Genomic DNA, 27,926 nt, shown 5'->3' on the forward strand with positions numbered 1-27,926 from the left:
TCTATCCTGGTGCATATTTTGCTTAGAAACTGTGCTTCCTTGTTGAATACCATGCTCCAGTTTGCCCAAAAAGTCAAAACCTGATTAAGTGTCCATGCTTCCTTCCACACACACACACACACACAACTAAGGGGGCAAGTTCAGCAGAATGCACATGTACAGCCAACTAGAGTGGTCACAATTACCAGACAGGCAGGGTATAAATGGAATGAATGAATGAATGAATGAATGAATGAATGAATGAATGAATGAATGAATGAATGAATGAATAATGTTATCCAGACCAAGGGTTGCAGTTTATAACAAACTATAGTGATACAGTGGTGCCTCGCTTGACGAGGATAATTCGTTCAAATTGCTGTTAAGCGAAATCCTTGTCAAGCAAAATGAAAAATCCCATTGAAATGCATTGAAAACCAGTTCAATGTGTTCCAATGGGCTAAATACCTCATCATAAAGTGAAGACCCTCCATAAGGCAGCCATTTTCCAGTGCCTGTATAGCGAGGAATCCGTCCTAAAGCACAGCGGGGGAGCCATTTTTCACAGAGCCACCGATCAGCTGTTTTAAAATCGTCATCTAGCGAAAAAATCGGTTTCTGAAGCAGGGAACCGATCATCGTGAAGCGAATTTTTCCTATTAGAACATCGTTTTGTGATCGCAAAAACCGCATCATCAAGCGGTTTCAATGTTTAACGAGGTAATCGTTAAGCAAGGCACCACTGTACCTCAGTTTACAAACGCCTCGGTTAACGTAATTTTCATTTTACGAATGAAAATCCATTGAAAATAATGCCTCAGTTTACAATTTTTTTTCATAATAAGAAGCAGGTTTCCCCAGGATGCATGGCGCCTGGGAGGTTTATAGCACTGCCCCTGTGCATTTGTTCCTATGGGAAACCGCATTTCAGTTTGTGAATTTTTCACAATACGAATTGTCCCAGAGAACACATTAAATTTGTAAACCAAGGTACCACTGTATGGTTATTTTAGAAGCCACCCTTTGAAATTGACTGGTTATAAAACTTATCATATGTTTAATGTATCACATCTCAGCATGTGCAGTTAGCACCAGACCTCTTAGCATTGTGAGCAAATGCTACCATCTTTATATACCCTTTGTGACGATCGCCCCACCTCACTCATGCCATTCATAGTCATGACCTGATTTGCATGAGCCTATGAGAATACTGGAAAGGTGGAGTCAGCAGCTACATGAGGTCTGACGAGAGAAGGAGTCAGAGATAAGGGCTGGTTAGTCAGAGAGAGAGGGAACAGATACTGAGTGATAAGGCTGGTAAAGAAAATAGGTAGAGAAGGTGGTAATGACATTGCAAGGGAAGAGAAGTATGTACTGATATAAACGTCATTTATATTGTGGATTGAGGTAATTCACTGGTGGCAGCGAGAGGAAAACACAATGTGAGCCTTTGTGACAGAAGGACAAGCAGGGGCCACAAGGGCGAACGCAACAATTTGTGTCCAGCAGCAGTATACAAAATAATCCAGTTAAGTCAGACCTGGACAAAGTGCGGCCCGAGGGCCACATACGACCCACAACTTGCTCCTGTCTGGCCCATGGACATTTTTGAACATCAAAACCATTTATAGCTTTTGTCTAAAGTTGATCAATTGCTTATCTTTAACATACCGCAAAAAACCTCTTTAGTATTTGTAAAGATTAACAAGTTTAAAATAAAAACAATCATAACATCACTGTTTCATTTTATTTTTAAATAAAGTTGGTTTGGCCCCCGAACACAGTTCAGATTTTTCATGTGCCCCCCTATAGAAATTAATTGCCCACCCCCGAGTTAAGCCAATGTTTGAAAGTGAATTTTCTGGAGTCAGTACCTTTTAGTCAGAGGTTTGTGGTGAAGAAGTGGGTGACCTTTTGAGGAAAATCTTAGTGTCAGGGCTTCTGAATGCAGATCTGGGGGAACTAAAAATAGGGAACTGACTCTAAAGGAAAAATTCTTTTTTGTTACCTCAGGATTCGAGAGACCCCGTGGCTAGCTTGAAATCCAAGGCTCTGAGAGATAAGGAAGCACTGGTGGATAAAAAGTGGAAGCCAGGGTCAGAGCCGATCTGAGGTGATAGGAAAATAAAAAGCAGAGGCTTGGAAATAGATGGTTGTTGTGGGTTTTTGGGGCTTCTTGGCTGTGTTCTGAAAGTGGTTTTTCCGCCAAGAAGCCCGAAAAAACCCACAACAACCATTAGATCCCGGCCAAAAAAAAGCCTTCGCGAATACCTTGAAAATAGAATATGTTTTGTGTCTGGAGGCAAGAAGGGTGTCTCAGACTACAAAACATTGTGGCTTGTGAGGCCAGAGTAAGTGTAGCTATCTTTAGCTGCCGACTGAGAGCTACATAATATCCCAGAAAAATACTGGGAAAAAGGAAACAGCAGTAAAAGTGTTTTTAAAAAAGAGGCCTGACTAACTCAGGAATAGAAATCAGTCCCTCTTATCAAGAAAGTACATACCTATGCCACCCAAAAGAACTAAAAAGCCAGTAATGGAGGAAATTGTTTCTCAAGAGGTGCAAAGTTTACCTCAGGAAGTGGACCCTCTAGTTCCAGTGCAACAGGAGGAGGCTAATGAGGGTGCCTCAGAAAAATGTGTCCTAAGCTCCCAAGATTTTGAGAAATGGAAGTTGGAACAGGAATTCAAGCTAAGAGCTAAGGAATTAGAGATTAGAGAAAAAGGCAGAGCTGAAGAGAAAGCTAAGGAGCTACAGCTCAGGGAACTAGAAATCAAAGCCAGGGCTGAAGAGAAAGCTTAGGAACTACAGCTCAAAGCAGAGCAAGAAGCCGGACAAATGGCATTTGAGCAAGAAAATAGGCAAAGGAAAATGGAATTTCAAATACAAATGAAAAAATTAGAATTAGCATCTCAAAATAACAATAATAACAGCACTAATGAGGGAAATATCTCAAAGACTGATATAAAGAAATTTCTCCAATATAGGAAAGGAGATTGCCCTGAATCTTTCCTCATTTTATTTGAGAGAGCGTGCTGGGATTTTGAGATTAAGGATGATGAAAGGATGATAGTTTTGAGATCACAAATAAATTGAGATTTAGATTAGCTTTATTCTCAGATACCTCTGGAGCAAGCTAGAGATTTTGAGTCATATAGAAAAATGGTATATTCTAGATTTGGCATAAATGCAAAACACCTGAGAAGAAAATTTCGTTCCCTTACCAAAAAGCCTGAAGAATCTCTTGTCCAAGTGGGGGCTAAATTGATTCAATGTTTGGACAAATGGATGGAACGTGAGAAAGTCACCTCTCTAGATCAAATGAAAAATGTGATTGGGTTAGAACAATTTTATTCTATTTTGCCTAGGGAATTGCATTACAGTGGTGCCTCGCTTGACGAGGATAATCCATTCCACCAAAATCGCTGTAGAACAAAATCCTCGTCAAGTGAAATAAAAAAGCCCACTGAAATGCATTAAAACCCGGTTAATGTATTCCAATGGGCTAAATACCTCAGCGTCCAGCAAAGATCCTCCATGGGGCAGCCATTTTCTGCTCCCTGTCTTGCGAAGAATCCGTACTAAAGCACAGCGGGGAGCCATTTTACACAGCGGGCGGCCCTTTTGAAAACCCAACGATCAGCTGTTTTTGATTGTCAGGAAGTGACTATTGAGACTATTGGGACTGTGTGTGACTAAAAGGAGGGCCTCTAACTCCGGGGGAAAGCGCGCCAGGAGAAAAGCCGCGCTGTGGTTTGTGCGTGCCGCAGCGTTTTGGCAAAGGCGGATGGTTTTAAAACCTGACCTGGCTACAACATTTCATCCCTTTTTCGCTTCTCCCCCTTTGCTGCCCCTTGTTTTAGTGAGGGCTTTGGCATTGCTTTGGGAAAGGCTTTGGGAAAGGCTCAGATTCGCTCTCTCCTGCCGTCGTTTTTACCTCTCCCCCATTGAAAATATCGTTTTGCCATTGAAAACATCGTTATGCGATCGCTTTTGCAATCGCAAAAACCTCATCGCTATGCGGATTCGTCGTTAAACGAATCGCTCATTATGTGGGGCACCACTGTAGTACTGAGGGAAAAGTTAGTAAGGCCCTTTGTTTTGAACCCAAGGCCAGTAAACAATGTTATACGTGTGGCGAGAAAGGTCATTTTTGGGCTCAGTGTGAGACTCAAAAGACTAGGGATTATAATCAGCATAAGGGTGGAGATTCTAGTCCCTCTAAGAAGGTGTTTTGTGTACAGCATCATGGCACAGCTAAGAATGCATCAATTGAAGCTAGCCGTAGAGCTGTTGCCATAGCAACACCAGTAACAGAAGGGTCAGAGAGCCAGTCTCCCTGAGGCCAGGGTTGTTCAGTGCTTTCTGATAGAAAGTGATCAGAATCTTCTTCTATGTAGCTCAGGAGATGTTATCTATGTTGATAATAATAAGTATCTAGCACTCAAAGATTCCTGTTCACAAGTGACAGTATGTCACCCTGATATAGTCCCTAAGGAAAATATGTCAGACCATGAAAATATTTCTACTAAAGGGATTGGTTCTGAAATAGTGGTGTTGCCCATGGCAAAAGTACTAATGAGATATAAGGGATGGTCAGGAATTTGGAAGGTGGCCATATCTGATCAGACTCCTGCCCCATGCTTAATAAGTCTGGATTTAGCTGAGCATGTGCAGAGTGTTTTTGTGACAACTCACTTTCAGGGAAGGCAAATTGAAGCCACTGAGGAAAATGATGGAAATCCTCCTGAAATAAGAGAAGTGAGAAAGATAGCTGATCTGGTTATTCCGAGAAACCCTAAGAATCTAACCTTTATCAAAGAACAAAAGGAAGACCCTACCTTAAATGAATGCTTTGTGCAAGCTAAGGAAATTCCACTAATCCCTGAAAATCTTGAACAATGCTGCAAAAACCCTGCAATGCAAATCTCTACCTAAGAAACCAAATATTAAAGATATAGAACAAGATGATGGAAATCCCAATGCATCTAAAATAAACCAAGTGGTTGAGATCGCACTTAAAAGAAACTCACCTGAGAATCTCGAAGTGACCTGTGATAGTGGTCCCCCACATATGGAAAACTTTGCAATAAAAGTACCTGTGGGTGAATTTGGGGGTGAGGAGGAAGGCGTAAGCAATAAGATCTCAAAGAAGGACACATCCATAGATGTTCTGGAGGAAAAGAAGGAACTGCCTACCCTTTCCCCAGCTGAGAAAGTGAAGCCACGAGCTAGAAAGAAAGGCTTCACCAGGAAACGGCAAGCAGAGGACATCCAGTGGACTTCAGAGTGCCTGATGACTGGCAGTCGACACAAGAGAGCACGGACTTCAAGATCTGCCTTTGTTGCACCGGACTACAACTGGGAGTTCATCGTATACATCAATGTGTTGAGTGTGAGTCTGGGAGCTATGCTGCACCGAGCAGACCACAGAGGGAATCTACATCCAGTGACTCTGATCAGCAGGAGATTCCGACCTGGTGAGAGACATTTGTCTGCCAATATGAGGGCGTGCCTATCAATTGTTTGGACGCTGAAAAGGCTGAAACCCTACATTAGGGGAAGGAGGTTCATGCTTTGCACCAACTCTTTCCCTCTGGTGTGGCTACAAACTAAGAAAGATGCTAACAGTAAGCTTGCAAGATGGACACTGAACCGGCAAGACTTTGACATCCGCAGCATAAAGACTCAGAATATGGTTGCTGACGCCTGGTCTTGAAGGCCAAATGATTAATGAATAGATAAAAGAGTGTAATGTTGTGTTAAATGTTCTGTTTGTGCACTAGTTGTGAGATGCAATTAAAATGAAATGTCTTGTTGAGTGCTGATGAACTGAGATGTGTATAGAGAGGGCAAATAATAATGGTGAGTAGCGTTATTAATGTAAAGGTACTGTAATGTGATTTGTGAGTACTGCAAACGTTTCTAATTACAGTGGTGCCCCGCATAGTGAGGTTAATCCGTTCCAGATTAACCCTCGCTATGAGGAAACATCGCTAAACGGGACGCAAAATGCCATTGGAACGCATTAAACTTAGTTTAATGCGTTCCAATGGCTTCTATACTCACCGTTAAGCGAAGTTTCCTCATAGCGCCGCCATTTTCGCACCTTCGGTAAGCGAGGGCAGGGCGCGAAAATAGTTGCGGCGGCCATTTTGGGTCATCTGGCGGCCATTTTGGAGCCGCCGAACAGCTGATTTCCCGGCGTCGCAATGCGAAGATCGGTAAGCGAAACGCTTACCGATCTTCGCAATGCGAGTTTTGGCCATAGAGGCCATCGGTAAGTGATCGCATTAGCAATCTCAAAAAAGAGATCGCTATGCGATTTCGTCGTTATACGGTATGCTCGTTAAGCGAGGCACCACTGTACATCGATTGTTTTAAATGTTTAAAGTAATAAGTTTGATCTAGTAAACACGCTAATAGAGAGAAAACCAGTATAAGGTATGTATATGGTAAATATAAAGCATTACAGTGGTGCCTCGCTTAACGAGCGCACCATTTAACGACGAATCCGCATTGCAATGTCGCTTCTGCGATCGCAAAAATGATCGCATTGCGATGTTTAGATTGGCAAAAACTCGCATTGCGATGATCGGTAAGCGTTTCGCTTACCGATCTTCGCATTGCGATGTTTTTACAACAGCTGATCAGCGGTTCCAAAATGGCTGCCGAGTGCCAAAAATGGCCACAGCAAGTGTTTTCGCGCCCTGCCCTCACTTACCGAGGGCGCGAAAATGGTGGCACTATGGAGGAACTTTGCTGAACGGTGAGTTTGGCCCCATAGGAACGCGTCAAACTAAGTTTAACGCGTTCCTATGGGGGTTTTTTGATCCGTTTAGCGATGTTTTTGCATAGCGACGATTAATCTGGAACGGATTAATGTCGCTATCTGGGGCGCCACTGTATATGTTAACATATGGTATATGATTTAGAACATAACTGGTAAGCATATTAGTATGATGATGTGTGGTATGTAATGTTCCCTATATGTTCCGTTGTTCATAAGGGTAAACTCTAAGGTTTTTCCTCATGAAACAAACTTTTTCTTAGAGGGGAGAAATGTGACAGTCGCCCCACACCACTCATGCCATTCATATTCATGAGCTGATTTCCATGAGCCTATGAGAGGACTGGAGAGGCGGAGTCAGCAGCTACATGAGGTCTGGCGGGAAAAGGAGAAATCAGAGATAAGGGCTGGTTAGTCAGAGAGAGAGGGAACAGATCCTGAGTGGTAAGGCTGGTAAAGAAAATAGGTAGAGAAGGTGGTAATGACATTGCAAGGGAAAAGAAGTATGTACTGAGAGAACTGTTAATGATTTGCTTGTGTATAATGTGTATCTGAAGGACTTCTGTTATTATTCAATCTGCTTCACTTCAATAAATAAGTTCTGTTTGTGTTCACAAGACAGGTGTCCTGACAAACGTCATTTATATTGTGGATTGAGGTAATCCACTGGTGGCAGTGAGAGGAAAACAGAACGTGAGCCTTTGTGACAGAAGGATAAGCATGGGCCACAAGGGTGAACATCACACCATTATATCTTTTCCTCATTAGAGTATCCTATACAAATAATACTAAGCTCCTTCAGAAGATGAGATGCCATGCAGAGACATACCTAATGCTACACCCTTTGTGAGGCTGAGTACAGACTGTGAAGAGATCACTTAAACAAACCAACTGACTTAAGTTTATGTTCTGCCTATCAGCCAAAAAGAAAGCAATGAAGTCAACTAATAGTAATAATGTTAAAATAAAATGCAATGGAAACATAACAAAATTAGGAATACGAAAAATGTGTGTGAAGATTCCTACACTTTTTAAAAAGGGGAATAAAGCTTTTAAGAAAGCACAAGTAAAAAGTATGCAAGCAAGGAGAGAACTGATCCTGTGCTAAAGACAGCCTGTGAAAAATGCACAGCTGGACCTTACTGTGAATTTCTACCTCCAAAATAACGTGTTCCAAGAAATAATGGGGCTGCTGATCTTGCCTGAAGAAAAAGTACTGAGGGAAATAAGGAACAATGTAACTAAAAAGGAAAGGAATGCACCACTGACAGATGTTGAATGCAGGGTAGCACCACCTTTTTTAAAATGATTATTATTTAAGGGTGTGTGTCCCATTGGTGTTTGCATAAGGTTGGTGTAATCTACCCTGGCTGACTGCAGTTAACTAGCAAAGCATTCAGGCACATGATCACGTTGCCTGAACTGTACACCTGAGGTGCTTCCGGCATCAATTAGCTGCATCACGTTATGCAAATCTTATATCAATGCAGGCAGTATTATTTTGCACACACTAAATGCATTTAGGTCTTTAGACACTTTCTCTTTTGCTAAAGACTTAGGTTTTCTAAAACCGAAATACATATCTTTAAAAACTTACCTTCACCATCTCCATTTCAAATTCGTCATCACTTTCAATGGTGCAGAGAGAATTCTCCCCATCCTCCATGAAGCTTAAATCCTAAAAGGAACATTTCAAAATGAGCGGGTTGGTTTGTTTCACTTTACTATGGCTGTGGGCCCAAACTAGTTGCAACTTACTAAGATAAGCAACAGGATTTTAGCCAATATTTTCAAACCAACCGCAGCCTGATCTTATACTCTGCTAAAGCACAAGATAAAATTGCACTAGTAAGGTTGCAACACAATACAAGAGGATCACTTATCAGCTTCACTCCAATGTGGATAATGGTCTCCACTTTCTGTACTACAACATCTACAACAATTGGTATTATTGCAACACTACCAGGAAGAAGTTCATGTATACAACTGCAGCATCATACATGTGTTTAACAGGGCAAGAAAGGGGCACAAATGTCTCTCTGGCCATATAAGCACACCCTTAGGAGATGGAAGCAGGTCTAGAACAAGAATCTCTTAGGATTTCTGCTGGCAGACAGCAACTCCAGAGAGGAGCTCTCTCTGGAAAAAGCTGGAACCCTCCGGTCCGGGATCCCCCTTTTGAAATGGGGATCAAAGGAGAGTCTAGAAGAAGTCTCTCTGAAGCAGATGGTGAGCAGCAGAAGGAGAAGAAAGGGAGGCAGACCCGGACTTTTTTCTTCTGAAGAAATCACCGTGCACGGACTGGAGCGGGCGCCATTTTTTGGCACTGAGCCGCGAGGAACCCTTTACCGGGGGAGAGGAGAGCAATCAATATAAACTAAAAATATATAACAAGTAAGTAAGCCGAAGCCTCTGATTTATGAAACAGCCTCATTAAGCTGAAATAAGAATGAAAATATTTGGCGGAAAGAATAAATGCAGCGGCGGGTTTATCTTATCAGTCTGACTCAAAAGCGAAACTAAGCTTCTCCAAGTGAACTATTAAAACGCCAGGCTGATTCTAAAGCCGAGAGTCTGAGATGGAAAAATAAATCTTATGTTTCTGGAGAAGAATCCCAGACAGCAACACCGTCTGACTGGATTTAAGAGACTTCGGTGGATGCAGTGTGGCTGGGATACGTTACTCTTTGCCTTCTCTGGACTTTGTGAACTATAAATAATAGAATCTGGTGGTTTTCGGGAGAAGGAGCTGACGTGGCCAACTGGACTAAGGAGCATTAAGGGGTTAATGAAGATCACAAGACGAGCTCCAAGGACAATCTACTGGACAGTTTGAGACTCTGTGACTGTTGTTTTGTTTGTGACCACGTGTGAGTTTAATAATAGAAGCTTGCTGAACTCAGGAGAAGAAGAAATAACTGCGTCACGGTTCTAATTGATATTGTATTTGCTGGGCTAAAAGTTGATTTTTATACTACAATATTTGGACAAAGATTGGAGGGAGATCTAAGGGGAGGTTTATGATGAGGGGTTTGAATTGTTGACAAAATTGTGGAAACTGTGGAAGGATTTCTAGGGGGTGATTATTGTGGTATTTATACAAACCCCAAAGCCTGAGATGGACCCCAAAAATTCAAAAGAACAAATGGAGACTTGGTCTGTTCAATCCCAAAGTTCTGGAATAGTGGTGCAAGAAATAGAAAAGGAATGGCAGATTAATATACAAAGGCTAATATTAACAGGGTTTCAGCAAGTGAATGCAGGTCTTAGCAAAATAGAAAATTTGATGAAAGGGACGAAAGAGGGGACAGTAGATGCCAAACAAAACTTAAATGAAGTTGTACAGACTTTAGAATCGTCTGTATTAGACATGACACCAGGTAATACGAATGCAGTAGAGAGTTATCCAGTGACCCATGCAGCTTCCAAAATTAAAAAGCATTATGACAAAAATCTTAAGGAGGCAGAGATACTGAAACCAGATAATTTTATGGTGAAAATATGGGAAGTGAAAAAAATGGATATTCTGTCAGATGGGCTGAAAGACTGTTCAATTCAAAAAGAAACTGAACGATGGGATGTATTGTATAAATGGCAGCAGCTACCAGACAATGTTGGAATAACATAGAATAAAATTAAAATTAAATGATAAGATAAAAGCAGGAGGGTAATCAAACTGTGAAAAAGCAAAAAGTTGATATGTATTAGTAATATGAATTGATTGGATGATGTTATACTTTATGCTCTCCTATCCCCCAAAACCATTTTTCCTTTCCTATCCCCTCTTTCTTTCTGTACCCTCTATCCCTGTTCCTAAATAAAATAAAATTATTTAAAAAAAAAAAAGAAAAAGAAAAAAAAGAAAAAAAAAAGGATTTCTGCTGGCAGACAACTTACATCACATATAATACTGTCTAATCTGCTGTAGTACTGCCAAAATCTAGGGTAAGATCAAACTGTCAATCAAACAGTATTGCTTTCACCACCTCACTGCCCATATATATACTGACCTCAGACTTACAGGCCTTTTCATTGAGCAGTTCCTCTTCAGCCTGACGTTCCAACATTTGAAGTTCATATTCCGTTATGCCAAGTGACATTAAGTACTCATTCTCTCTAGCTTCGTTAGTTCCTGTGCCTGAAGCCTCATCTGCCTGGTTTTTCTTATATCTCTCCTCTTCAGCTTTTACCAGCACCTCATTTTCAACACCAACCGGTTTATGCTGTCTAGGATCATTTGATATCCACATATTCTTGGAACTTAATTCAGAGGTTTCTGGGTTTTCTTCCTTGCTACTAGTTATTTCTAGATTTGCAACATGTTCCAGTTCCATCTGGCATGTAGGTCCAATAAGCAACGTTCTTCTTAAAGCTTTGATGTTTTCTGACATTGCAGTCAATATTTCTGAAGATCTGAAGAAGAAATGTTGATATGGCAAAGCAAACTCAAAATAGACGAAAGGTATATATCTGCTAATGCAATCTAAAGTCTGAAAAAAATGCAGTTACATACAGTACTTTCATGTTCTCCCAAGAAGGTGAAGGTAATCATGGATGCATTTTTATCTGTACCAGGTAGCAATGTTGCTTCCTGCTTCTTTCTAGGATCAAACAACTGTATGTGTACACCAGAATATTCTGGACTTCCAGTTTATTAACAGTTATGTATCACATTTGAGCCCTTTAGAGCAGCGGTCCCCAACCTTTTTAGCCCCACAGACTGGCTGGGGAAGGCGGGGCACCCTCCTGTGCATACGCACATGCTTCTGCGCATGTGCAAAGGGCAGCGCAGCGCTTGTGAGGGCACTCACTCGCACGCACAAACAGGCTGTGGGGGGGGAGTACGTGCGGGGCTGGGGAGTCTCTCTTCATGGCCTGGTCGGGCTCAGGCCAGAGACCGGCACTGGGCTGCGGACCGGGTGTTGGGGACCTCTGCTTTAGAGGGCTTACAAAGCGGATCACAATTAAAGAGAAACAGCTATACAGCTAAAGTACAAGGATCAGATACCCAAAAAAAACACACAGAGAGATTTCAAAAAAGAGCAAAATAGAATTATTGAAGGTAAAATCACAGACTTTTAAAATTTATTTTCCAAATCACTATAGGGATGAAGTTTGCATGCCTTGCATAAATGAGAAAGTCCCAAAGCACATCGCAGAGAACTGCACTCCTAAAGACAAGGGCAGCTAGACCATGTTGCCTACTGGGATTTCATATCAGAGTTAAGTTAAATTGCATAAGCCTTGGTGGCAAATTGCAGCTAATTAACAAGATGCTGATCACGCACTTGGCTGTGATTTAAACCTCAGAATTTTGACCAAAGAGAAATAAAGCAATTCTGATTATACATCTTGATGCTGCTTTAAACCCAGCTCTGGGGTCCCTGATTTTTGGAAGGGATTTTGTCTGTTTTGTTGTTGTTGTTGTTAGTGCATGTAAGAAACTAGAGTAGGAAGGCAAGCCTAAACACCCTAATATAAGCAGAGAAACAAGAGAAAAGAACCCAGATAGAGTCTTTTCACTCACATCCAGTGGTTCCATAAATAGAGATAAAGGAACATACAACACCAGCTTGCACAGATTAATTAAAATGAGCACCACTTAACCTTTGAACATTTGTAGACTGTCCTAAAGTTCCTGGAAGGCAATCAGCCAGATCCACCATCTCCTTTGACAAAGATGTTAATTTCTTCTTTATTTCACTTGACAACAGAACTCCCTCTGTAAAAAAGGTAAACGTATTGCTTTTATCGACCACAATGCTCTGCTCTACATGGTTTGAAAATGGGGGGAGGGGGGAGGATGCTTTCAGTAGTAACTAGCAAAAGCCATTTTCTTTTCTTTCACACTTCCCAGAATAGGGCTATCATTAATAAGGAGGTTTATACCACCTTTCATGCAGGCACGTCATCTTCCATCAATTTTAATTCGAGAACAAATGGCTTCATTCAGAACACAAGACGGAGTTAATACCTTGACCAGACCACCGAAATATCAAAATCAAGGAGAGCTTTCAAGTCTGCAAGCTAGGCGTTGCCACTCCCACAAGCGCTTCAATACCCAGTCTGGAACAGAATCCTGCTGGATATGACAGCTCACCCATTTTAATATGTTAGTAGTACAAAAAAGGGTACTAGCCTTCTTTGGTTTAGGATTTTGTAAATGGAAAAAACTGTCTTTTGTCCTTCTTCCTTTGTCCCTGATTCATAATTATAAACACAATTTACACTGAATTCTAGCACCATTTTTTTTAGACACATACACACCATGCTTACTTGTAACATTAGTTCAGCTAGGGTCCCTGTGAAAAAAAACCTCATGTGAAAACAGAAATGTATTTATTTATTTGATTCTTTTTATACTATCCACCCGGCCAATGGTCACTCTGGGCAGTGCACAGACAATAACAAAAACAAACATAGCACAATCAAGTACAGAAATTAAATTAACAAATTAAACTGAACGATAAACTTAAAAAGTGTTTATTTGGAATGCAGCTAGATCCCAAGTGGTGCCCAAGGCCAGTTGCTAATCAAAATGAAGAGGCTACATTACTTGTCATTTCCTGGGCACTGAAAGTTGCCTCTGATACAATGACTGTGTTAAGCCAGAGGGGGGAACTAATAGGATTTCTCAAAAGCTTCCAGAAAGGATTTTTTTTTTTTTGCCTTTAAGGTAGAAAAATAAACGTATCACCTCATTATGAACTTTTAAAACTAGTCCCCTACAGAAAGCTCCTACATGCTTGGGCCAAACCACATTATACACTCACAATTTCTGAAAAGCAAAAGGTATGAAGCCCTCCTGTAGCAGAAGAATTAACTCATGGCCTCAAAGCAGCAAAACAAGAGGGAACAATTTTAAGGAAGGTAAAAAATCATCCATGAGATGTTGGGCCTTCTTCTCTGGGGCACCAACACTTTGGGACCAGGCTCCATAGAGCAGGGGTCCCCAACCACCGGTCCGTGGCCCAGTGCCGGTCCGTGGGCTTCGCAGGACCAAGCCATGGAGACAGATCTCCTGCTCCCCATGCATGCATGCATGCATGGTGGGCGTGACGTGCTCACATGCATGCACGGGTGAGTGGGCACATTCACAGATGGACATGGTGTGTTCGCGGGTGAGCATGGCACACTCGCAGGTGGGCATGGCATGCGAGCATGCATGTGTGCCCCATGAGCACGCCACACTCATTCACACATGCACGCGAGCGCACCACGCCCATCTGTGAGGCAAGAACCAACTCACCCGGGATCAGGAGAGTGTACCGTCTGATTCTCAAATAAAGGCCGAAGCACAAAGAGACAGTAGTGATGGAAAAGGAATTAAGGAAATTAGAAATAAAAGAAAAGACTGAAGGGGGCGCAAATCAGGCAGGAAAGGAAGAGGATAAGAAGGAGGGAGAAGGAGGGGTGGAGGCAGAAGCATGTTGGGGAAGAGAAGAGAAAGGAAAGGAAAGGAAAAAGAAGAACTTATAGAATTGATCCAAGAAGACCCTTGGACAGGAGAGTGAGTAGAATTCAAGGCGCCCCATGAGTACGCTGAAAGGGAATGGAGACGGCAAATGTATAGAAAGCCACCTTACTGGGGGGAGACAGAGGAGAGAAAGGAAAAGAAAGAGTATAAAGCATGGGTAAAAAGGGAAGAACAGAGAAGGGAAAGGCAGAGATGTACAGTGAGTCCAGAGAAACCCCATGGGCCCAGCCCCTTCAGACCCCGCCAGAGAACGATGCATGGCTCACTAAAAGGGGAACACCAGGAAAGTTCGACATCCAATCCACAAACTTGAAGTGGGCTGAGAACACGCCTGAGTTGATGGGTGCCAGAACCAAAGTTGTGATTCTCCGTTGTCGTACTGTGAAGACATACCCAGTTTTAATAATGTTAAGACTTATGATTTATTGTTAAAGTTGGACAATGATAAACAAGAATCACAAACTGATGAAGCCATGTTAAACAATAAGGCAGTTTTATTAGAAGATTTGGGTGTGACGACTACTTCCTTGAATAAGATAAAGAAAAAGGAGGCAGATGACAGGTGGCAAGATCACACCATCCATGAGCATGACAGACATAACAGCAAGTCTGTAAACATACATTTACTTCACCAAACAATGCTTTTATCATAGGAAAACCTAGATTCTTTGACTAAGTGATTGACAGGACATAAGACATGGAATGGTGAAAACCACTGAAATAGACAACTCCTTAACATTCATTCATTCATTCATTCATTCATTCATTCATTCATTCATTCATTCATTCATTCCTTCATTCATTCATTCATTCATTCATTCATTTTCTATCCCATCCTTTTAGACAAAGTCTACTCCTTTTGGAAGTGAAGGAAAGAAGGCGGAAAGTCAGCCATCCTCACCCATAGAGCCACCAGGGGAGGAGAAGGGAAGATAAAGGTCTGCCTGGTAGAAGGAGAGGGAGAAAAAGGGGAAGAGTTAAAAATGTCAGTAGGGAAGGAAGGTATAAAAGATCAAGGAGAGAGGAGATTAGGCAGTAGATTCGAGAGTGAAGGAGTAGATTCAAAGTACGAAAGAACACTTGGTCTTTTGAAAGACCTTCCTAAACTAAAGGTTGATGGGTTGTTACCAGAGGTAAAAAGAGTAGGAGAGACAACGTTTGAAACTCAAGAATGGACAATGATTGTTTTCCCACGGGGGCAAAGAGGTGGAAGGAAGAGAATCTGGCCGGATCAGATGTATAACAAGTCACTGAAAGAGAGAGATTGGGCTCAACACCCGTGTCGCGGCGCTATTTGCGCAGTACAGAGGACCCCCCTGTGGAATCCCATGGATCTGGAGCGTTTAAGTCCAGCACCTCAGTGAGTTATCCTAATTTCCAAGAAGAACTATCCTCACCGAGTTATGGACCTTTGCCTGATTTGTCTTGCTATGATCCGGTTGTGGGGGTTGTTGAAACACCGAGAGTTAATAAAGTCAAAGTTGTAAACAGTATGGACAAGTCTCAGTTGTTATTTCCTGCCAAAGTTGAGGAACTGCCTCAACTTTCAAATGAACCCAATCACAGAATCCAATCAAGAACAAAGATAGAGAAGAGCAGTATCTTCATTGCCAGTCTGTTGTGGTGCCCAAACTAAAGTACTGTGCCACGTTTCTACATTTTAAATGGCCCTAATTCATGATACCTTAAAGAAGCCATGTACTACATTCATCTTGCACAGACCATAGCATGTCGTTCTGCTGGCTAGAATCCTGCTCATGGGGAGGAGAGACAGCATGGGTAAAACTTCATACATACATTGCAAACTGTTACTAATTTACCAGCTGCCACTGGCATTTCTAATCGTCAACTTGGTACATGACTAGGAACGCTGGCAGCAACCTGGTAACTAGCAGTAGTTTGCTGCCATTGCTTAAACAATTACACTCACACTGGCACAAATCTCCAACAGGATCCCATGCAATAAGCTATATTTCAGATAACAGGGTTACAGAAGCAATTACAGTGGGGTCTCGACTTACGAACTTAATCTGTATTGGAAGGCAGTTCTCAGGTCGAAAAGTTCGTAAGTCGAATCTTCATTTCCCATAGGAATGCATTGAAAACCATTTAATCCGTATCTGCTCTTTTCGTCCATAGAAACTAATGGGAAGCTGCTATTCCGCCTTCTGCCACTAGAGGGGGATATTTTTTCTTTTTTCCTTTTAACCTAAGATGACTTAGCTTTAAAAAAAGGGGAAAAAAGAGTTCGTAACTCGAATCTAAGTTCGCAAGTCGAGTCCATATATTCCTATGAGAGCAGTTCGTAAGTCGAAATGTTCATATGTCGAGCCGTTCGTAAGTCGAGACCCCACTTTAATTGTGGTGGAGTTTTTATTATTATACAGTTACTTTGTTAAAAAAAAGTTAGGGGGGGAAATGCTGGATCTCCTTTCTCAGAAACACTTCAGAGGTGATGCACAAGGAAATGCCATGCACTCCTGACAGCTGATGCAACTCTTCATAGAACCAACTCCATTCCATTTTCCCAGGGGTGATATCGAAGAAAACTCTCAACAATATCATACAAAGTGTATTTGTTTATATTTATTTATTTATTTTATTTCTATCCCGCCTATCTGATCATATTAGACCACTCTAGGCGGCTTACAGTAAAAACAACAATGTAATTTTAAAACTTTACAGCAGAAACGTAAATTAAAAAAATAAAGAACAGAATAAGAAAAAAGATCGTCAAGGGTTTTCTGTTGGGAAGGCCCGCCTATACATCAATGTTTTTAGTTGTTTCTTAAAAATGCCCAGCGAGGGAGCCGCGCGAATCTCAGGGGGCAAGTTGTTCCAAAGGCGAGGAGCCACCGCCGAGAAGGCCCGGATTCTGGTCTTTTCCTTTCGGGCCTCTCTCGGCGTTAGGCTCCTCAGCCTTATCTCCTGGCTCGCGCGAGTGACACGGGTAGATCTAGGTGTACCCTTCATGCTGACAAATATATTTTAGGAAAACAGCCAGAAAGAACATAGATTTTAGAAGGAGAAAACAACGAAAGTAGATTATATATTTTTACGTACACCCAGTGTGGTACACCCTATGTATACCCTAGAGATGGACTAGGGCTCAAGGGGCCTGGGTTTGAATCCTCTCTGAGCCATGGAAACTCACAGTGTGTGTGGAACTAGTAAAGCCACTCCTTGATTATCCCATTTACCTTGAAAGCTCTATTAGAGTCAGTAGAACATGGTTCAACTTGACGACACATGGCATAGCCCTTTTTATATATTTTACTCAGAAACTCACCTCTTTCCACACTGATATGCATCTGCTTGTCATTATTCATATTTGCCAGTTTTCGATAAATGAGGAAGCTCGCCTGTAGCGACAGAAAAGGAAGAAAAGAAGGAAATAAACTTTCAAATGCATGAGTAAATTATATAAACCAAAGCAATCTCTCTCAAGAAATCTTGGTTTAAAACTTTAGCACCATACACAGAGACAGCTTGATATAAAATTAATGGCATACTGATGCACTCATCAAAGGAAATCAAAGTTCTATCCAAACATAAAATAAAACTTCTCTAAACAGCTTTAAAAGAAACTGAAAGAACAATAACTGATGGAAAGGTAGGATTGCAGTTTACATCATCTGCAAATCTGACAGCATCAGACTATGATTCAACTCTACTGTGACATGAGTTGGAAAGAACCTGTAAGAAGCCTGCTCCCCTACGTATACTCTCCACGCCTCTCTCTTCCTAGCAGAGAAGATTTCAGTAAAGATGTCTTATTCTCCATGAACTAGAAACTGAAATTCAAAACAAGTTTTCAAATAAGGCAACTTTAAACAACCAATTATTCAGCTGATTTGTTCAGCTAGCCAGTTGGTGTTGACTCATATGTCATGGCAAGGCAGATTTCATGGGAAATGAAACTGAACTCTGCCAAAGTGAGTGAGGAAGAACATGGAATGCTAAAACATGATTTATTACATGCAAATCTCACAACTTTCATACAAGGGGAAAAAAGCCACAAAACAACAAACAGGAGCTGAAAACAGAGGAGCAAGGGGACAGAGCCAACAACAAGGTGGGAAGTGATCATTCAGAGCCTGAGAAAACCAGACAGTCTTGGTCTGGCATCTAGAACTCATCCAACTAAGAACCAAACCGGTACTCCCACGTCAGGACACAACACAGAGAAGGCCCATTTCCCAGTCACCATCTGTTGCCTTCTAAGGGCCATGAGCAGGGGCACTCTAAGATGGGCTTCCAATGACGACCTACACTGGCTTCCAGCTTCATGAAAAATGAATGGCATACTTATTCCTAATATAAAACTCTATTTTATACAGTTAATTATGATCAGATATTTCCAGGCTGGAACAGAAGCCATTTCTTTCTCTCTGTGGCAGGCCAGCCCTGCGAAGCTGGATGTCCTCTTAGAATCACACATAGACACATACACAAACACATTTACCTGCGGTTAGAACTAACGGCTGTTGTGGCCACAGAAACCTAGGGCCCTTAAGAGACCCCTTGACACACTCTCATATAAGCTGAGCCATAGGGTTTGATTTGGCTGTATCCTTAGTCAGGACAAACAGTGGTGGAGACAGAAAGGGAACTCCGGGTTAAGAAGGCAGGCAGTGGAAGGTTGGGGAACAAGGTTCCCTCTAAGACTCGACTTCCCTCCGTTCAGCAATCACATTTAACGCCTGTGGTTCCGGTCACAACTGAAATTTAGAGCTGAATATTATAGGGTACATTGCTGGGGAACCCAAAATGTTTTATCTACATGCTTTACAGCTTCAAATCACAAGGAACGCCTATACTGTATACTATTTATGTCTCTCAGCTACCTTCTCTACTGCTGTGCGACCCAATTTAAACATACTTGACATGGTTAAAAACACAGTACTGGACTCCAACAAATTGAAGCTGGGCACTGGTGCCTATAGCACTGTGGACTAGAAATGTGTAATACTGCCCTCCTAACACCCCGCACAGATGTGCAATTGCCAGTTTCAACCACGTAGTGGGGGAATAAGAAAGAAGGTAGTGTTCCAGTATACAAGGGGGAAGCACAGGGAATGGACTAACACATGATACGGAGTTGTGTGGTTTAGCTACTTGTTAAGATTGCAAAGTCAGCACAGAGAGATACATCATACAGTGCTCACAAAGCAAAACTGCCAGGCAAAATGTAGCAGGGGTGAATGGCATAAGGTATTTGCAAGGGGGTTGGAATAATTGTACAAACATGGATCACATTTATTCTGCTCATCTGTCAAATGGAAAGGGTTTCAACAATCAGAACATTTCAACATAATCAAGAGACAGCTACATCATTCAGCAAACTGTATCTTGGCCTCATAAAATGAAATATGCCCAATCCATGTAGTCCTCCTTGGCACACCACCATTCAGCCCAGAGCTCTGAATGGTTAGCCAGTTTTGCATTCCCCCCTAAGGCAAAAGACTATACTTACCAGGCCTGGAAGAAAGCAAAATCTTAAACCACTGTTCAAGGCTGGTGGAATATCTCACCAGTCAGTCAAAAATTTCACCAGTCAGCATAACCGGACTACAGTCTTACAGTTTATTGGGATTGGGAATCAATGATTTATACCCTCAGACTTGGGTTGCTTTATTACCTGCGTGCCTGTGGGGTCATGAAGCTTGTACAGTGGGGTCTTGACTTAAGAACGGCTTGAGTTAAGAACATTTTGACTTAAGAACCACTCTCATAGGAAAATATTGACTTGACTTACATACTTAGATTTGAGTTAAGAACTGAAAAAAACCATGTGGGAGGCAGGGAAAGTGCAAAATTTGAACTTTCAGTTAACTGTTGGCCAGTGAAAAAGGGTGCCTGTCTGCTTCCTCACTCCTCCCAGCGTTTAGAGAGTGGATTGGGAGAGTCTTCGGACTGCCTGGTACTGTATTGCCTGGACTGTATTTTCCCTGCCTTCCCTGAACCTTTCTTGACCTAAGAAAAAAAGAAACAAAATATCCCCCTCTAGTGGTTGAAGGCGGAATAGCAGCTTCCCATTAGTTTCTATGGACGGAAAAGAGCAGATACGGATCAAATGGTTTTCAATGCATTCCTATGGGAAATGCAGATTTGACCTGAGAACTTTTTGACTTGAGAACCGCCTTCCAATACGGATTAAGTTCTCAAGTCAAGACCCCACTGTACAGTGGACCCTTGACTTACAGATGGCTTGACTTACAGACTTTTTGAGTTACAGACTTCTCTGGCCGCAAAATTTAGGTTTGACTTGCAGTCTGAGAATTGACTTACAGACCAGAAAAAACCAAAATGGAACAAAAACGGCCTGTTACGGGATTAATCAGTTTTCAATGCACTGTAGGTCAATGGAGACTTGACCTACAGACTTTTTGACTTGAGAACCGCCTTCCAATACGGATTAAGTTCTCAAGTCAAGACCCCACTGTATTTTGAATGCCTTTCTTTTGAATGTCTCCAGCAGAAATAAAACTGAAAGCGAAAGTGCCCAGCCTCTTAAGGGGCCATGGTTCCCTCCCACCCCAAGATGTGTCCTCATTCGATTGAAATTGGGAGCAGAGAATCTCCATATTCTACAGCATGGGACTACTCTACATTCTCCTGCAGAACTATATCTCTATGTGCCACTCGAACTCTCTTCTTGCGAGAAGAGGGCAGTTTTCCTTTTGTAATGGGAGGGGGGAAGGGAGGACTGCAGGATTAGAGAGAGACAGTCGGAGAGGAAGGAGGCAGGCAGGCAGTGACTCGTCCAGCAGCATTTTTCACTCATCACAGATGAGTGGATGAGTGCATTTTTCAAGCCCTGAATATCTTTCTCTGTTCCAAGCCTGATCACCATAGATTCCGAGTTTGGAGGAATGCTGGGTTTAATTGCAACACAGAGTGAAGTGAGAAATGAAGGGGGCCATATGCACAGCCCGAAGGCTTGTTCATATCTCAGATTAATACAATAAAATAACCAAAATTCGGTTGCCTTAATTCAGCCAGCACAATGGGAGTAACACCACTGGCATTGACAGATTGACACTATTTAAACAGTTCCTGGTTTGACTTCAAGTTGCATTTGACTTTGTCCCACTGCATGCAAATCACATGGAACCTGAAATCAGAGCACAGGTTCTCTAACTGACGATAATCTGCCACTGCCAGTGACATCATTTCCGCTATGCCAGCAGAGCTAAGAAACAGGATGCTGCTCAGTATGATGAACCAAACTGAGCAGTCATAGCTTTACACATTTTACATTGCTAGATATAGGCTACAAAAATATACAATTTATCAGTACGTACATAAGCATCAGTAGCTGCATACAGCTTTTGTTCTTCAGTAAGTGGAAACTGTCCCCAGTTACCACAGCGGACCGATTTGTCTTTCAGAAGTTGTTTGTGAAACAAGTGTTTTACAAGGTCATTCAAACTCCATATCTCCTTACATTTCAGCTAAAAATAAGACAAAACAGTGAAAAAAAAACTAATTCTGGAAAAAAAAAACAGAAACTAAGTTTAGAATGATCTATTTCTGATGGAGACAAAATAAATGTACATAAGATTTATTCATTAGTACAGGTTTAAAACAGATTAAGGAGAAAAATAGATTAATGAGAGGCCTTTCTCTCAGTCCCACCACCTCCAAAAGTCAGCTTTAAAATTGCAGACAGAGGTCACTGAAAGAGAAGCACTGAGCAAGACACTCGCCACCCATCACAGTTTTGCTCCTCAACCCAGAGGAGGGCCATGTACGAATGAGCTGCTATGTATCTGCCTCCACAAGGGGTGAGCTCTTACCTTGGTATTGGCAAGGTCAGCCAAGTCCACAAGGTCTCCCAATCTGATTTCAAAATCACGCATCAGCTTCCATTTATCCCCTTCAATACCGACCCCAGCTTTTTTTATACGGTTATCTTCAAGCAACCTTCTCAATCCCCCAGGAAAACCTGAACAGATTAAATGCATACAGATAAAGGTGAAGGAATGTGTGCTTCTTTTATATAACACAAGGCTACTTAGCCATTACGGCCAGGAACCTTCAGACTTGAGGCTTGTTTCGTACAGTCCTCAGCAGCGTCTAGCTTTTTTGGACACTGCAAACCCGTATCTTATTTCTTGAGGGGTGAAATCTGAACGTGGTGTGCCTTGGGATGTAACTGAAATGACACTGCACAGGTACAGGGATTCAGTTTCACTGAATTTCCATCTCAACTGAGTCTGGAACCACTAACGAAAAACAAAATTCACTGTAAAATCATACACTGCAAACCTCATCGCATTCTCCTTCCACAAAGCAATCCAGTAAAATGAAGCCAGTGACTTTTTTCCCCTTCATGTATGAACAAAACTGATACTTGGTTCTAATAAAAATCATGGAGCACAACCACATGCATTACTGCAGCATGACTGAGAGCAGGCAGCATGGGATAAAACTGTCCTTAAGACAGAGAACAGCATACTTTTAGGTTCCCATGGTGACCATCTCTCCAATTTCTCTCTGTCAGAATACTCAGCCCTCTACAAGGGTAGCAGAATCACATAATACTGTAGTTTCTTTCAAGGAGGAGGAGGAGAAACTGCATTCTTCCAAGAGACAGCTCACTGTGCGTAAGCTAACTCAAGTGTGAGGGAGCACCTTCTTAATTAGCTTAAATGAAACAAATTCAGGGGGTTTTCTGCACAATTTGAACAGCCAGGGTACAAATATTAAATTATGTTAGTGCAGAATACTATTAGGACAGAGGGCAGAGGCAGGGCTGTCACTACACTGCAAAGTAAACTCTGTTCAGAGAAGTCACCAGACTTTGACCTTATGTAAAAGGCAATCTGAGGAGTCCAATTTGTAAGGAGATTAAACAGAAGATACTGACCTGACATTGAAGAGACGTGAAACAGATAGCATTTTTCTTCAGACTCACACAGCTGGATTAAGGCAACCTTCCCTGACTTTCCTTTAGTATAAACTGGTGGCCATTCAATGTCAAATCCTAGCACAGCTCCATCAGGCAATGCTCCACTGAAAGATGAAAATGAATCTCAAATTTAGGTCCTTCAAAACATTACTCCCTGAGATCCAGCATAAAATGAATGCTGGCTTTCAGTCCTTACAAGCAATGGGCTGTCAAGTTAGAAGCAAGTCTCAGAAATGTATAGTCCCTTCCTATTCTTGGTCTTCTTCCTCCCTTTGGTACAAATCTTCTTTCATTTGGCCAAGTCATGTTTACACCTATCTCAACACCAGCTACAACCAGCAGCCACTGTTTTTCTCTTAATCAAATACGAATCAGGATATGGACACCCTACTTGAAAAAGTACCCAGTTAGCATTAATATGGTTAGTGTTAATGCACATTTCAGGGAAACAAGGGAAGGCACAGAGAATTTGCCCTAAAGCAGCAGTTCCCAGCCTTGGGTAACCCAGGTTTTCTTGGAATGCAACTCCCAGAAACCCCACCCAGCACAGCTGGTGGTGAAGGCATCTGGGAATTCCAGTCCAGGAACATCTGGGAACCACTGCCTTAAAGGATGAAGGAGAGGTAAGGAGAATAGAAATCCCTAAGGCTGCTTATGACTACAATTTTTAGAGAGCTGTTCTTAATACAGTATCTGCACCAGACATCATGCATTAACAAACAACTACAATGGGACAGCTGATATATAGAGCAGTGAATAGGGATTTAAAAAATAAAAAAATAATCTCCAAAAAAGCATTTTAAAGAAATAATATTGTCTGTTAAGTACAACAATTCTGAAACCATGCTCCATGGGGCACTTTCCAGTGATCCTCGAAGGAGGGAAATCTGAGAAAAATACTGTACAGACATTTCTTTTCAGTTCCTTGTAACATTATGGGTGTCTCAGTTGCTACACATGCTGAAAAAGCAAGATTATATTTTAAAAACCAAAAATGAAAATAACCATATCATTTTGACAACACATCATCTGGATATTTTTTTTTATTATTTATCTCTATTCTGGGAGTTTCTCCCAACAAACGGACATCTGAATGCTGCTTAATTGGGAAAAAAGCCTAACCTGGAAGGCTTTGCGGCCTAACTCCACTGAAGCGTCCTGTTTCGAAAGGAAATTGCCCCAATGCCAGGTGGGAGCTTCCTTTCTCAACAGGAAGCTTGAGCACAGCTGTGTTTAAAAAGCCTTCCAGTTTAGGCCTTTTTCCTAATGAGCCACATTTAGGTGCCCGTAGGTGTCTCTCCCTCAGGTGGAAGTGTCCCAGAATGGAGAATTCTGGGTTTTCTGAAAAATCTGAATGGCACATCCCTAGCAAGCAACTGAAAGAGAAATTTCAAAGAATCCCTCAACTGTGTGTCATTTCTACTCAGATGTGCACATACTGTACTTCCAGTGGATTGTTGGAACAAAGACTTCAATTCAGAAATAAAGCAGCCACCCTCCTGCACGGCAGATCATAGAAAGGGAACCTGGTGGGAAATCAAGCTTGTGAAACCACAAGCTGAAAATGCTGACTGATAATCTTTTTTGGAACTGCTGCTTCTGTTACAGATGGCTTGTTGCTCAGAGTGACATATGGTGTGAGCAAAAATGAGTGTGGCTTGCTAGAAAATAACATGACACAACAATAGCAGAAAGAGGGATCAATCCCAGATAAGATTTTTTTTTTCTTTCAGATTCGTTTATCTCTTCGGTTGCAATGCTAAGTGCATTCACCAGTCAGGAAGGCTCATTGAACACAATAGCTTGGATCCGGTCTACTAGCAGAACATTTGTGCTGCTCAGATAAGCTCTTTCCAACTCAGCAAGGGAATAAGACATTGTAAGAAGGGTGATCACTATTCCAAACAGAAAGGAGAATAACTTGTTGGCTGAAGAACCTGGGAGAATGGATTGGCTGTAATACGGCATTGTTATTTACAAATGGCAGAGCCAAGGCCGAGAGAGTCATGTCACTACTCATTCTCCAACAAGAGGCAAAAATGAAGAAAACCAAACATGGTGTTCACTTTGGGAAAGATGTCCTTTTTCTTTTCCATAACCTTTCATGACCCCACCATTTCAAATGGCAGCTTGTACAGTATCTTCTTTATTCACTATGTTTCCATACAGCAATGGAACCCAATACATTGCAGCATTACCCTAGAAACAGTACTCGGCTAAAGCCTGCACAAGAGTTCACAAAACAGTTCTCATATTTTCTGCTTGCCTTCACATTGTCTGGAACCAACCTCAATCAAGCATGCACAAGATTCAGCTATTTTTATTGCTCTAATTGCTTTCTGAAGATTTTCTTTAAATAGGTGTCTTTGAGGAGATCCCACCTCGTTCTGAGATAGAACCATGCGTAGTAGAACTTAGGAATTACATAAATATATTAGAAATAGCCAATATACCTTAGTATACTTAGTTAAATGTAGTATAGGAAATAGCCATTCCTTACAAAGTCCTTACAAAGCATAGAAACAAATAGGAACAAAAGAAGATTTAGAGAACAATTAATAGAGGCACCCTATCCTTTGAGTAAAGGCCACAAATAAACCCAATCCATCATTTTCATTTAGGACAACCCAGGTGCAGAAGGAAATGGGTACAATTTGAGAAACATCTTATAAGATAAAGGTGTTTCAATGAAAGAAATTTCAAAGGCATAGCACTTTCAATTAGTTATTTATGGTACTTTGTTTTGCCATTTATAAAAGCTACCCTATGTATTCTGGAACTTCAGACTTCTATATTGATACCTTAGGGTGTATACGTACTGATTTCTGCGTTGGCATTAATAAAAGCTTTCCTAATATCTTGCAACTCAAAAACATCTCCTGGAAGACTTTTAAGAGGAAAAAGTGTCCACACCTTCCACACCTTCCCCTTGCTAAACACAGCACATAAAAATAATTAATAAATAAGAATAATCTGCCATGACTTAGCACTGCCTTCAACAGAGATAATCAGTTAAGAACAACATAACATGTACAGGGGAAATTGCATGGGAAATAAGTTATTTTCAGACGGTAAAACAGAACAGCAATAGACAAGTGTATATGTTCAGTCTCTTACATAATATCTTCAGAGAGTAAGGAACAATCACTAGCATTGTAGCTATAAACGATGGAGCCCTGGAATTCAAAGAATGGGAGGCTGTCTTCTAGAACACTCCGATGGCCTGGATTTTTCTGCTTCATAAAAATGCAAAAGACAGCTTGTTTAAACACATCTTACAAAAACATTTAGTTGCTAATATTATCATTAGACAAACTAATTGCACTGCAAAAGTAGCAGGACAACCGTAAGTATAATACGGTAGGACAGCTAAGCCAGACTGATGCCAAAAGCAAGTTTTGCATAAGTTAAAAAAAAAGAGGGGCACATTCTCATTTTGTAAAGTCATATACGTTTTTTTTAAAAAATACATATTACACATTTTGGGCATTGAGCGGGAACTTAATGTAACTTTTCTCTCATACTCAAGTAAGATGTATACGTCTTCCAACACAGAAATGAATCATGATTTAAACACCACAATGTATCAAGTCATGAAATCTTCAAGTCATTACAATCAGTGGTGTAAATTTTCCAGTATTCTAATGTTAACTGTTCTGGCATGTTTAGTTTAAATGTTATATTCACAAACAGTTTAAGTGGAAATTCTTTAACTGGACTATTTCTAATAAAGTAGACATAATATTGTATAATTCCCCTAAATTTAACAAAAAATGACTACTCCTGAAAGAACACTTTTTTAGGATACATCTGAAGAGAGCTGCATCTGACATATATCAACAGTTTATATTTTTTATTTATTTGCTGAGGTAGCGCCTTCAACTTCACTCATTCACACTCTGTACTACTTCTCAGTTCTCTTTCAAGTTCAGAAAAATCTGACTCGGTATTTCACTAAAGGATGGATGTGAATCTGAGGGCACAGACAACTTGTCAATTTTCATCTTGACTACTCGTACTTGTTGACTGATAGAGAAGCAAGATATTTTGTGAAACAGAAACAAGCTGAACAGTTTATTAGTCTATTCAAGGCAAATACACCATGTTTAAGCCTGGTTTAAACCTGGTCAGAAGCCGACTGCATTTTGCACAGGAAGTTGTCATACATTCTTGTTCAGTTCCCCTACAAGCAATTAAGTACTGGGGTTTGTCAATGCTTGTCTTTTTAGAAGAAGAACTTATAGAAGTAAATATCACATGTTTGTGCCATCTGATGACTGACTGCTGCACAAAAGCCGAGACAACAGTAAAAACATGTGGAACGTTTATATGGAAAAATTGGAAAGTTTTCCGTATCTATGATTACAAAGATATTAAGTTGCTACTAAATACTGTCGATGCACAACAAAACTGAGAAATACAGATGTCTTCAACAGTCAGGAAGTGCAAATGTTTATGCTATTTTCTAGTGCAAACTGAATGTACATTTCATTACTGGCCTATTTTTGCTGCTTTTTCTCTAGCAGATATCTTATGATTCAAACATATATTCTCATTCCCTACCTTTTCATTAACCACTGCATCCTCTTTGTTACATTCAGTCATCCACTCAGGAAGTTTATTTGTTGTAAAATCCATATTCTTACGAAGTTATTCATCTGGACTCATATGAACTAGAATAGTGAGGGATGAAATTTCTTCATTTATGTTTTTACTATACAGTACTTATTCAAGAGTTCACAATAGCCAAAATTCTGTTGCT

General features: G+C 41.1%; 1 protein-coding gene across 6 annotated transcripts in view; it reads right to left on the reverse strand.

Annotated features, from left to right (window-relative positions):
* WRN (WRN RecQ like helicase) overlaps positions 1 to 27,926 on the reverse strand; it is an 82,141-nt gene that overhangs the window by 52,818 nt on the left and 1,397 nt on the right. For 3 of the 6 annotated variants that reach the window (XM_072991879.2, XM_020808983.3, XM_020808984.3), the window contains exons 2-10: positions 27,728 to 27,837; positions 26,282 to 26,400; positions 23,123 to 23,268; positions 22,050 to 22,198; positions 21,555 to 21,704; positions 17,537 to 17,609; positions 12,378 to 12,492; positions 10,781 to 11,183; positions 8,368 to 8,448 (exon numbers count right to left, since the gene is read on the reverse strand). In XM_072991879.2, coding sequence (XP_072847980.2) covers positions 8,368 to 8,448; positions 10,781 to 11,183; positions 12,378 to 12,492; positions 17,537 to 17,609; positions 21,555 to 21,704; positions 22,050 to 22,198; positions 23,123 to 23,268; positions 26,282 to 26,400; positions 27,728 to 27,802 — 1,311 coding nt within the window. In that variant the 5' untranslated portion in view covers positions 27,803 to 27,837. The remainder of the gene's footprint in view (positions 1 to 8,367; positions 8,449 to 10,780; positions 11,184 to 12,377; positions 12,493 to 17,536; positions 17,610 to 21,554; positions 21,705 to 22,049; positions 22,199 to 23,122; positions 23,269 to 26,281; positions 26,401 to 27,727; positions 27,838 to 27,926) is intronic. The other 3 variants (XM_020808986.3, XM_072991877.2, XM_072991878.2) reach the window with 2 other exon arrangements.

The sequence above is a fragment of the Pogona vitticeps genome, chromosome 2 (genome assembly GCF_051106095.1).
Source record: "Pogona vitticeps strain Pit_001003342236 chromosome 2, PviZW2.1, whole genome shotgun sequence".
Classification (NCBI taxonomy): Eukaryota; Metazoa; Chordata; class Lepidosauria; order Squamata; family Agamidae; genus Pogona; species Pogona vitticeps.